General features: G+C 42.2%; 1 protein-coding gene across 2 annotated transcripts in view; it reads right to left on the reverse strand.

The window, feature by feature from the left end:
• Positions 1-13,229, reverse strand: part of arb2a (ARB2 cotranscriptional regulator A) — a 144,580-nt gene that overhangs the window by 78,575 nt on the left and 52,776 nt on the right. For both annotated transcript variants that reach the window (XM_061037954.1, XM_061037953.1), the window contains exon 7: positions 7,205-7,423. In XM_061037954.1, coding sequence (XP_060893937.1) covers positions 7,205-7,423 — 219 coding nt within the window. The remainder of the gene's footprint in view (positions 1-7,204; positions 7,424-13,229) is intronic.

Below are 13,229 nucleotides of genomic sequence, written 5' to 3' on the forward strand. Positions count from 1 at the left end.
TGTGGTCATAACTGTCAGCCAATGGTGATGGACTACGCTACGGCATCAACTGGCTTGACTGCGAGTCGGCAGTGACATGGTTAACCAGAATGTAGTTTCCTGACTAAGAACAAGTTCTTGTTACTTAATGAGAAGACATTTGATAATGTGTTATTACTTACACCATTATTAAAACTGCTAGACAACCTGCTACATGGCATTGTGCAGGACTATCATCTTTGAGTTCCATGTTACCACTTTGTTTAAGGTGTTTGCCTTCTTATATTCAATTTCAACAAGTTGTTTGAATTAGCTCATTCCATTGCTCTAAAGATAACAACTTACACTCCATCCCAAAGCCACAGATAATTCAATGCACTTATGAGAACACACAAAAACAAGCAGGCTCATGTGCAAGCACATTGACGCAAACTCATGTACACAGACTCGTGTTTCTTCCACAGTTGTCCGGTCGAATGCTTGCTCTATGTTTATTCACTGTAATGAGAAGCAGGGAGAGCCGAGGAGAGCACTGCAGCCAGAATAACAGCCGCAATGCCAACACAAACCCAGTGTCTGACCAACACAGGAAACAATGAATCTAACAACATCAACACACTCTTGACAAACAACCACTCTAGACCTCCCTGCTCCTCCCGTCTGCTCCTCCTCCTCCTCGGTCATCCCAAATACTCACGGGACTGCAGAAAACTTCTGAGGAAGCTGGAATTCAAAGGTGGGCGATGTTGAGCAGAGTGGACCAAAAGGAATCTAGTGGATAAGAGCCATTAAACTTTTTCTTTACTCTCAGTAGCTTTTCAGTGGGAGCCAGGAGTGTCAGCACAGTGTCACGGGATCCCTAAACAACTTTATTAGGTTTTGCCTGTTTTGCTTTAGCAGTGCTGGTTTCAATCTTAGCAAAAAATATCAGTAACTATTGCAAGGTGTTATAACACACATTACAGAACAGTATTTAGTATAACAGACTTACAGCTCTCTAAGTGAGTGTCCATTCCTGCTTTCTGGTCACACACTGGGTAAACCTACCAGCAGCCCAAGACATTATATAATTGATTTGATATACCAAATGGTCAACTATTAAATAAGCTAAACATTTAGGGTATAAGAATAGAGGTTAATAAAGTTAGTTTGTGTCCATGTCTCTGCATATAGTTTAAAAGGGGACCTCTATGACACCTGTTTGCAGTCGCATTCTTATCAAAACACTTACTTCTCCGCAATATTTTTTCCCTTTTTTTCCTACCCCTCTTCAGTCTTTGTTTCCTTCTTTACTCTCGTCTCCATCAGACAGAGAGCTGAGGCTAGCTAGAAGCTGTCTGGGAGCTGATGGGTCTGTTGGAGTGGGGGAAAGGAAGGTATGGAGCAAATTAGCGGCAGAGATGGAAAAATAATGACTGTGGCATTGTGGGTAATTAGCAGGTATAGTACCTATGGAGAGTTGGGAATATAATGATGTGTGAAAGAGACAGGGAAAAGGGAGAACGAGGTGAAAAACGTGTACGAGACTAACAAGGGGGAGGAAACTGTCTGTGTGTGCATGCTTGTGTGTGTATGTGTATATAAGAGTGAGAGAAATGTGTGTGTAGTTGTGGCATTTGACTTCCCAATGAAGGAATATTCAGTGTGAGGAGTAAGTAAACGAGAGGAAGAGAGAGAGAGAGAGAAAGAGAGAGAGAGAGAAAGAGAGAGAGAGAGAGGCACAGAGAGAAACTATGGCGTACACATCATCCCACGTGCAGATTAGCTTGCTCCGACTGTATACAATAAAATAGCGCGACCTTGGCAGGGTCAGTCTGCTCTGACAATATTTGCCAGGGCATTGTTTCAAATCAATAACTCATTAACAAAGTACAAAGGAAGTTGCTGTGGGTTTGTGAGATTCTTTATTAGAAAAGAGCGGCTGCAGGCCAGAAAGGTCATCGCTGTGACATCTCGGCTAGCCTTGCGCTGACGCCCCGATTGTCAGGTGAAATTACTGCGAGCCATTAATTGACATAAGGCAAAGGAGAGCGGGCAGCCAGACAAGGCTGTGTTTGTTCCAGGATGACCCTGAGGTGCTGCGTTTGTGTGTACGTGTGTGCGTGTGGATGTCTTTATTCGGGTCAGCCTGTATCCACAACAGAGCTGTGTGCAGAGAGAGAGAGAGAAAGAGAGATACAGAGACAGAGAGAGAGAGAAAGAGAGGGAGCTCAGTGGGTGAGGGAGGTGTGAGGGAGGGCAGGATGGATGTGTTTGATGGTTGACCTGACTAGAAGATTGGGAGCAGGGATCTGAGATCAGCTACACGGGTTCTGCCTTAAGCAAACACATGAACACAGGTATGTGTACACAGTCTGACGTTTTGTACTACACATTAACACATGTCCAAAAAAAAACCTTAAACAACTTCTAGGAAACAAGTTCTAGGAAAACCCCTCCACTTTAAAACTTTTACACCTGGAATTTGTATTCAAACACAACAGAATCACCAGAAGTTAGAACACATAACACAACAGGTTGCTTTTACTGCAGCAGAACACTTAGCTTATACAAACATGTGTGCACACAGGTCAAAGACTTTTCTCTACCAACCACACACGGACATACACACCATAATACAGATATGGCATCTAGCCAATTTGTTCCCTGCAGCAAGCAGGTGAGCTGCCCTCCTGCCCTGGTCATTGACCTCTCCTCTGACCAAGTTCAGAGGTTAATCAAGTCCCTACCTGTCCTTGGATATGCTGAGCCTTACTTCTTGGCACGACCAAGGGTCAAAGGTCGAATAAACCCTGTCTGTATAATTGCTTGTGGGCCACAAATTGGGGCAAAGGGGTGAAGGTGACAAAGAGCAAAGACCCAGTCCAATAGAGAAACACTGTAGCAGCATGTCAAATGCAATTACCAGTGTGTGTGTGTGTGTGTGTGTGTGTGTGTGTGTCCACGTCTTAATGTTTATAATCAAGTTTTGGTGTGTATGTGTGTTGATGTCAGTGTGTGAGTGTACGTTAGTGAATGCTCAGGACATTTTGTAGTATAGTGTGAACATGGTGAAACAGGACATCAGCTGCTTAACACAGACAAGGACAAGGATCCGAGCCAGCCCCTGTGGACAGCTGCAGCTGGGAATAATGGGTCTCGAAGTAGCATGGCCTAAATAATGGATGCTCTTTCCTTTAGGAAACATACAAAGTACAACCCACAAAAGTCAGATAAGTATGTGAAGAACAAGACCCCTTTCATGGCACAAGATGGGCCACCAAGACCTGTTACAATACCAGCCCCCTGGATCTACCCTGATGATAAAAGAAAATGATAGGTACATACATTTACTATAAGGGGATAAAACATTACCTTGACTGCAAAGCTAGTACTCTTAGTAACACAAAAAATGTTTTCTTCCTTGGTTGTTTGGTTGTAAAGAAAAAATCTCAATTACAGAGAACTTTTATATTTATTTGAACTTAAGCTAAATGAAGTAGGTTAGAAAAAACTTCATAATGCTATCGGGGAAGGGGCTCGTTGTTATGTATATTTCAGAACGTTTAAGAAACATGCACAGTAAAATGTTAAATAGAAAAAGCATAAAAACTCAAAGTGAAAAAAGAGAAGAATATCCTAGTAATTTATAAAAATAAGTGGTGCTTTAAGAATGCCCAAGCTCTGTTTTTTGTCCCCTTTGCTCTTTTTTCCCCCTTCTTCTTTCCAGGCCCTGCTGGCCTAATCCCAGCCAGCCAGCCTTGGGTGAACTCTTTGGAAGCTTCTTAAGCCCATGAATGTGCCTTTTGTTCCTGCCATTCCTCCGCTTGGCTGACAGAAAATAGCTAACTGGATTACTGCTAAAATTCAAAGTAAAGTGAACTCCCAAACTTCTATATGGCAAAGTGCTAAGAGAGCACCCCCCTTCATCCTCCTACTATCCTCATCAGCATCCCTCCGATCAGACGTTCAATCCTTCCCTCCCTCCCTCTGTCATCTCTTTCTATCTCCCTGCTCCACCAACATCCCCCTAAACATGGCCCAGTGGTGTGTGATCTGCAGGAGAGGAGAGGAGGGGGATTAGATAAGGTTGAGAGGTTGCACACTATGAACCAGAGGCTAAAAAGTAAGAATCCTAAAAGCAGTTAAGAGCTTATTAATGTGTGTAAGGAAGCGTATTAATCAACTCAACTCTATCAGGGGCCTGGTGTGTGTATGTGTGAGTGCTAGTTTCAGTGTTTATGTTGTAAAAAGTGAAATGCACAATGTCATTTTAAGGGTTTGATGGATGTAAATATGAAGAAAGACAGGGGGTAATTCAACGTTGGTTATTTCATGTCTAATCATTGATTTCATTAAATTATAAGGAGATAAGGTATCTATATACGAGTGTGTATTTCTGAATGGTTCTGTGCAGGTGGTCTGGCAGCTCAGCAGGACTTAGAGTGTGAGGTGTTGGGACTTAAAAAGATTTGTGTGTATGTTTGTGTGTGTGTGTGTGTGTGTGTGTGTGTGTGTGTGTGTGTGTGTGTGTGTGTGTGTTTGTGTGCACGGGTCCTGGGCGGGTATAAAAAAAGGAGATGAAAACAGCCCTACTAAAGAGGTTTGATTTGAACCACCACCCACCCTGGGCAACAGAGATGAAGGAGAAAGATATACACACACACACACACACACACACACACACACACACACACACACACACACACACACACACACACACACACACACACACACACACACACACACACACACACACACACACACACACACAACACACACACACAACACACACACACAACACACACACACACACACACACACACACGTCACAACCGAAGTTCTTTTCCACGTCTTAACTCTTTTGTCTGGTGATCTGTGTGTGCCTTTGCATAGCTGTGTGTGTGTTTCTGCGTGTGTGTGTGCGGGTGTGCATGTGACAGCTCACTCTGGGGCCGACAGAGGCAGAGCATTGGAGAGTAGACGGTGTAGGAGATGGCATGGGCGCTAGGGAAGGTCACACACACTAACATCCCGCTGACTTCTGGGTCAAAGGTCAAAATTCAAGGGGCACCGACACAGGGCCGACTTGCTCACTCATTAATCTTTATCCCGAGTCTTGCAATCTCTGCATCTAAGGACAAGTGTATTTGGTTGGATAGCTAAAGCCTCTACATGACCCAGACTTTTCTGGTTAATGAGGATCATTTTGTATTAGTGTGCTGGACTGAAATAACAGACATCTAGAGCTCACTTAATCATATATCTTTCCATTTCTTAAATGCAGAAAAGGGACTTAGTGTGGCACTTGGCTGGAAGGGGATTTCCTTCAGTTAATCATTATGTTTTCTGTCCTGACTTATTTCTCATGGGGATGTGAGAAAGCACAGTTTGTCCAACACATTGCTGTTCGAAAAAGACACACAAGTGCAGCAAATGGCCTTTGTCTCTTTTCATCTGACCCTGTCCTGCATGCATTATGCTGGCAAGTTGAAAGCAAGATGGCAATATTATTGCATGCTACATCTGAAGATATGGAAACCCTTGGTTGGGATTGTATTAATGCTCTAACACTGCTAACATTAAGGCATGAGGAGGGAATTAAAAGAAGAGATACATTTGTATATTTCAAACTTACTTTGAAAACAAGTTGTTAATACCTGGCCCATTTATGTTTTTAATGGTTTATGTTTCCTGCGTTTTCTTTACGTTTCTCAATTCAATTCGGCTGCAAAACAAATGTTCCCTCAGGGGTAAAAAGATGAAGTTGAAGTTGAAGGTGATGTATGTAAAAGTCATGAAGTCATCAAGAATTTAATTTAGAAGGGAAAGTTATATGACTTAAAATAAAAATAAATATACAAGGGGCAAAAGTGTAGCTTATTTTGACTTAATTTCTGTAAAAAAAATATATATATATATTTCCCTATGATCTTCATGTCATATAGTGTATAGCATGTCATCAGTTGTATGATGGGGAAACCAGAAGACATGTATAGAAAATGTGTCAGTCAGACAGAACTGCGGCTAATTATCCCTTATTAGAGTGTGTGTGAAGGAAAAATCTGCATTAAAGGCTTACACCACACCACCCGCTGGAACCACAGCAATCTTAAGCCTTGTCAGACACCAGGGGCTGACATATTTTACTCACACCCAGACACCCACACACGTACATGCATCACTGTGACACTACTGCCACCGATCAAAAAAAGCGAAATAAGAGATGATAGTAGTGAATTTTGACACTACTCTCATTTATCTGTGTGATGGGAAAGTCTTACTTGGAGTATCCTTAATCTTTCAAATATTCTTGAGAGGGAGGTTTCTAAGAAGTTAAAAAATGTGTCTGGCCCTCATGGAAACTGCAAATTCTGAACGCCCAAAAACTGGACCTGACTGTGAAGAGGACAGCATTGTTTAATATCTCATCTCTTTGTCTATATTTATTTTCACATTTGAACTAGATTTATGCTAAGGGTGACTTTCTTTGTATTACCACAAGGTAAACAGAACCTAGAGCCTGTGTGTGTGTGAGAGTGTGTGTGTGTGCGTGTGTGTGTGTGTGTTGTATATGTATATAAGAGTACGTGTGTGTATTATTAGGGGGTGTACAGTCAGTGTGGCATGATAAGAATGTTGCAGTGTGTTTGCAGAGTGTGTATTATGGAGATAATAATCCCAGCGGTCAACAAGAGTGAAGGGCCAAAGCTGCACTGACCAGCCCACCATCTGAGTGAGAGAAAGAGAGAGGGAGAGGAAGATAGAGAGAGAGAGAGAGGGAAAGAGGAAGAGAGGGAGGTGGCCATGTGGTTAACACTTGCTCACTGAGAGGCGACTGGAGCAGGGCCAACCTCTTCACACACAGGCTGACCACACAAGAGCCTCTCTTTCTCCCTCTGCCTCCCATCCTCCCATCATCCCTTGTTACCTAACATTTCCTTCCATAGCTTCCTAAGCTAGCCGCCTCCCACCTTCCTAAACCTTCCTTGCATCTTCTGCCGCTTCCAAACCAGCCCGATTCCCTCCCTCTTATTTTCTCACTTATGTCTCTTCTCTTACCTCCTCCCACGACCCTAAACTGTCACTCCGTCCACCTCCCCCATCATGTCTGCTTTTGATGAACACATTTCCTTCTGTCCTCCATCCCGGCTCTCCCATCGTTTCCTTTCTACCTTCCTTTTCTGTCTCTCCTCGCTGTCTTTATCACTTCATCCCTCCCTCCCTCCCTCCCTCCCCGACTTACCCGTACTGGGATCCGTTCGGTCTCTGTCTCCTTCTGCGGGTTACGGTACTTCTCATAGAACTCTCTCTTCTTTTTGCCATCCTTATCGTCCTTTCGTTCCCTCTTTTCAGCGGGTTCGTCCGAGGGTTCAGTGGGGGATGGCAGGGGAGAAGACTTGGCTGGCTTCTCCATCTCCAGGTAGTTCTCGTTGGGGTTGAGCACCATCACGCCGTAGCCTTCCTGAAACAGACAAGAAACAAACACGTGTAGTTAAGTTTAAATTGATCCACATGTGATACCTTCATGAGATATGTGAAACTATCTATAATTGTCTTTATAATTGATTTCTATTTTAATGAAGAGCATTTGTAGAAACAAAGTAACCTATTGTGCAAAATAAAAGGTTGAAATTAAGCAGCTCAAAAAAGGGAGTAATGCAGCAAACCTTTAGTGGCAAAAGTGTCAATATGTGCAAACATATACAGTATATATTAATTTTACAAATACTAAAGTAGTTTGTGTTTTTCCTTGTTTTCAACTCTTTTAAAAAGGTTTGGATTTTCCTTCTGAAATTTTTCAATATAAACCTAGTTAAGCAAAACAGTGTTATTTAGTTTTCTCTTTTACTTAAATCCCCCAAAATACTCACTTTGTAAATTAAAGAAGATTTATCAAAGCATTTTAATTTGCTTTGAAGCTCAAAGACTTTAATTCCCAGTCTATGTGTATACTGGCTCATTGTGTTTTTAAAAAGCTGAGAAGCTGAGAAATCCCAAAAATAATCACAAGAAACATTTAAAGGACAAATTGTGAGGTGAGTAGGGGGAGATTTAAAACCAGACTGAAAGAAATGGCAGAGGAAGGGACGGGCGAGCGAGTGTCACCGTGGGGAGAAGCCTGAGAAACAACCGGGGAATTGGAATTCAGCTACAGCTGTCTCAGTCGGAGAGTAGCATTTAGTGACTCCAAAGGCCATGTGTCACTTAATATCCAACTCTATTGATCCCAGCATCACTCAACAAAAGAGTTAGCCACAAATGCAGACGTACATTTGCATGTATGCTTGTTTGTGCGTACTGCAGGACTTACAACTTTTACAGCTTACATTTTAAAAAGGTTAAAAACCCATATTGGAAATATAAATTTCCAATATAAATTTCCAATATTATAAATTGTGAATAGTGCACTTCTTCTACCAAAAATGAAAAGAAGAGTCATAGTAAAATGAAAGCAAAAACACAAATGGTTATCAGGAGAAAAGAATGACTGAGGGGAAATTGATTGTGGAGAAAAGGAAGTTTTCCTGAAGCCTTGGGTGACTTCTTCAACTTGGAGCCTTTTTAATTAACTGTGTTTATTGTCCCAAGCACTCAGAAACTAAAGCAGGAAATGGATGGATTCCTGTTTCACTTTGGTTGTGCTTTTCACACACAACCCCCATTGTGAATATATACACACACACACACACTCCACTAAAGACTCAAACTCAAATGCACAGACACATACAGGTATATATACACATTAAGAAAACACCGCAATAAAAGATATCAGTCTGGACAACAACAAAAAAAGTTTTAGAAAATGTGAGAAGGAGTAAGAGTAGGAAGCAGTGCTGAGCTTCATCTGCAACACACACACACAGACACACATACAGCAACACACTATCTTCTCAAGGCGACTCGTCTTTAATAAGTGTTAACACAATGTGCTTGTTTTTTTCTGTTGACGCTGCATGAGTGTGTGTACTTTCTGTGCCCATCGGCATCAAACCTGCCACACACCCCTTCCCTTAGCACCTGCAGTGTGTTGACAACGTCAAACTGACACTTTCTCACTTACTCAGATTATAAAATTAGTCTGATTCTCACTCCTTTTAAATTCAGACAAGCCTCTCCTTCAAGCACTTGACATGTTCATGATGTAAAACTTGAATGAAATATAATTGAATTAAGAAAACAAGATCAAATTGCCAGATATAACATTTGAATAATCTGTTTTGAAACTACAAATACAATCTTAAATTTTCCTACAGCAGTTAAAGATTTTTCTGCTTCATATTAGACTCTAGATAATGACTCTAAGGCACAACACGTCTAATGATAATTTTGAAAATGATTTATGACTTGAAAAAAGTGTCTGCAAATTCAAGCCAGATGAAGTTTCTCCAAACCTGTTTTATAATCTGTGCCGTGTAATAAGTGGAGGTAAAGAGGTAATGGATGTGGATCTATCGTCTTAATTCTGCCTTCAGATATCAAAGAGGCATTTACACACAAACAGATACATTCAGACACACTCACATTGAGGCAGAAGGATAGCACAGTTTAAAAAGAAGTATTGAGAGAAAGAGAAAAGAGAGGAAAGAGACAAATAAGTGAAACATTTTAGAAGTAGAAATAAGGGATATACATTGAAAATTAAATAATATGTAAAAGAAAGAGAAGGAAAGAGGGACAGAGAGATTTATCCTAACCAGACCCACACCAGCTTTGTGCCACTGCCCACTGGTGGCAGCCTGATAAAATAACTGACAAGAGCAGATCAGCAAAAGGCTGCAAGACCATATAAACACATAAACTGCTTAAAGTATAAATCAATAAATCAATAACTTCAAGTCTGATAAATACAATTCATGTGTAGAAAATAATCAGTTAAAAAAACACTTCCCAAAGACAAAGAAATAATCAAACAGGAAAAGCCTCTTTCACATAACCACCATCAGATCTCTGTGTGTTTTTCTCCTTTCCCTTAATCCTGGTTCACGAGGCCAAGAGTTAATGGTTTAGTAACACTGGTCATCGTGTTCTGATGCTAACCCTGAGTGGCCTACAACTGTGTTTAGTCCTCAGTGCTCTTACCCTCACCCTGCCTGGCCTTATGCATACTATTAGTAACCTTAAGTGGCCTGTTTTCTAGCCTTCTGCATCCTTATGCTAACCCTGAGTGGCCTCTAGCCTTTCTTTAGGCGAGGCTAACACACCTAACCGAGCTAACAGTGCTAACCCTTTCAGCGGTCCAGTCACCCAGAAGGACATTGCTGTAAAGGCGACCAGGGTTGCCGGCGTATTTAGTCTGCAGTAGCAGGCCGGCTGAGTTCACCTCCATGTCGGAAGCCATCATTTATTTCAACACTGAGAGGTCTGTGTCGGCGTCAAGACAACACTATTCGTCCTGTCCAGACATTTCCTCTCTTATTCTTCTCTTCATCAAGCAAATACACAACAATGGGTCTGCTGATGGTGGACTGAGAAAAAAAGACAAAAACTTGGAATTCATTTTCTTTAAAAAAAAAACATTTTTTTGGATTTCAAAATGTACCACAATAAGGCTTTTTCTAAATATGATGCTTGTGTTTTTCTAACGTAATAAAATAAATACAAAATTAAACATTCTACCAAAACTCCTTCTCTACTTAAATCTTTTGAAATTAAAGAACAACTTATTTAAATTAGCGCGGCACTATGTCACTGCTTTCCCCAAATCCTACAGAACTAATTTCTCCCACAGAGCTAATGTTCAGTATCCTCGTCTTTGCGTTGTTTTTTTGTGACAGCTAAATCTCTCCATACATCTCGCCATGAACCCTTCCAGAGTTAGGTCATTTTCTCTTTGTGTGTGTAGCTAACTGTTAAGTCCGTCCCACACACACACTGGATACACCTGCTAAATCAGATTTTTGTGTTGTGACGTGCTGTCAGAGTGTGAATCTTATACAAATGCATATTGCAAACCTTGGGTCACCCTGCTTTTTATACGACTAAATCTCTCTCTCACACATTGCTAACATGGGGTCACTTTGCCTTTGTCCCATAAACACACACCACCTCAATGAAACACACACACACAGTCCAGAAGCGTTAGGTCAGTTCTGTCATTCTGCAGCAGTATACAGGCTAAGTCTCTTCCCATGCCCTGTCAGTGCCCCTGTGCCACCACCACACTGAGCCCCTGGCCCTGGGGCCAGCGGTCAAGAGGGTTGCCCCGACCCCTCTAAGGGGGGGCAGTCCGACCCCCCATCACCCTGCTCTGGACGCTCCTTAGCGCTCCTTTGTCGGCCTGTCCCGTACCAGATAGCACAACAAAGACAGCTGCTGCCACGGAAACGAGGTCCTGTCTCATCATCGTGATGAGACCCTTTCTCCATCATCGCTAGACATCCCATGCTGCATCGTGAAGACGTTCAAAAAAACAACATTTGCACATGAAGAGGAAAAATATAATTAAATAAATGGAGCTTATATGGCGCTTCTCAGAAACGATCATCATATTTCTCATTATTTGTGATTCTCTTTTGCAGAACTGGATCCATACTGAGCCTTAATAAAACTGGCAATAAGTCAATAATGTGCTCTCTTTCTGGTCAAATTAGATTCTGCTTGTCCACTTAAACTTTAATCGTAACAGATCATTATTTTCCCTTCCAGTCACATTATTTGGAAAAAAAACAAAACCAAACAGCTAGTGTGTGGGGATTTGTGTGTGTGTGTGTCAACATATGTGTTACTACTCAAGAGCCAGGGAGAGTAAATAAGATGCCCCTTTAAGACAGGAGCACCTCTATTTTTTCCAGTGGCGTTGTAATGAAATGAAATGTGTCTAATGTGCAGAAGCAAGGGAAAGAGGCGGCCAGAGTGAGAGGGTGTTTCATCTGTGCGTGTGGAGCTCGGCGGAGCTTTGATGTGAGAGCTCTCATGTAGTGAGCAGGGCTTTGGGCACAGGGAAAAGGACAGCACTTGACAGGTACAAAGCACGGCTGATAGCGGTCACGGGTGCATGCAGTCAGGAAAGTGAACAGGATGCGTGAATTTGGAGGTTGTACATGTGGCAGATTGTTGTACAGGAGCGAATAAACGCTCTTTCTTGCATTGTGCAAGTATCTTAGTGCATTTGCGTGTCGGAGCACATATAACATCACCAGAATCAGCATTCCGTCTATAGGTGTCCATGTAAATTGGATGTTGGGAAGCTCACGCTATTAGTTTTCAGTCAGGGAGCTGTTAGGATCACGGTAAATGGCGCTCTCTTTTCTCAGCAGCCTGCTCTCCACTTCCTCGTTTCAGTGATACACAGCACCGGATTCGCTGCTAAGGCTTGACTGACAAGAGGGAAAGGGTCACCCAGCATGGCATACCCAATAAGAGGAGGAGGGGAGGATTGTCTGCAGGCTACAGTCGGGTTTGAGATCTAAAAGAGGCACAATGGCTGACCTCGAGAAAGGCTAGGTTTTAATATCAACATTAGCGTCAGTTTTGTCTGCACTTATGTTACTAGCGGCTGAAGTTACATTGAATAAAAATACGAGTAAAAAGCTGTTTAAAGGATCGGAGAAAAAAATCAGACTTCCGCAAGAAAGGAGTAGGAAGGTGCTGAGAGGGAAGGTAAATACAGTAATAACAAGTAGACTCTATCTCTCTTCCGCTGTCAGGGCCACCCTGCGCCGTGTGACCTTGTCTGTCTCCATCTCTACATGAGTTTTTTTTCTGCATGCAGGGCCCCTTTATCCATCCAATTCACCTCTTTTCTCTCCCTCCTTTTTTCCCACTCCCCCTTTCCCTGAGGCTGAGATACCACACAGATCGCACAGTAATGTCAGATTAAGTCACGGTGCCCCCTTTCTCATTTTAACACAGCACCAGTCTGAGACCCCCCATACCCACCCAACACACAGCGTTTCTCTAAAGAGCAGAGAGAGAGGTGGGAGGGTGCTTACTGTACCACTGGGGCTCTGAAACGAACATGTGTGGATCTTAAGGGTTATGTGAGAGGGGATGAGATGGAATTGTCATCAGCCTGTCAGCACAAAATCAATCATCCTCTTGATAACTCGCGATACCCACGGGAGCATGCGAGTACTGGCAGAGAGCACCTAAATGTTCCTATATCTAATTATCAAACAGTAACTTCAAGGTCTTAAATTACAACACAGGTTTAGAAATGGATCATTTTAAATATGTGGTATAAATCACAACACAATTATATGAGATACATGCGTTTGACTCGTATTATTTATCCCCAGCTTAACCCCCTCATCCCTGTATGTTTAAGC

Source organism: Labrus mixtus, chromosome 5 (genome assembly GCF_963584025.1).
Source record: "Labrus mixtus chromosome 5, fLabMix1.1, whole genome shotgun sequence".
Lineage (NCBI taxonomy): Eukaryota > Metazoa > Chordata > Actinopteri > Labriformes > Labridae > Labrus > Labrus mixtus.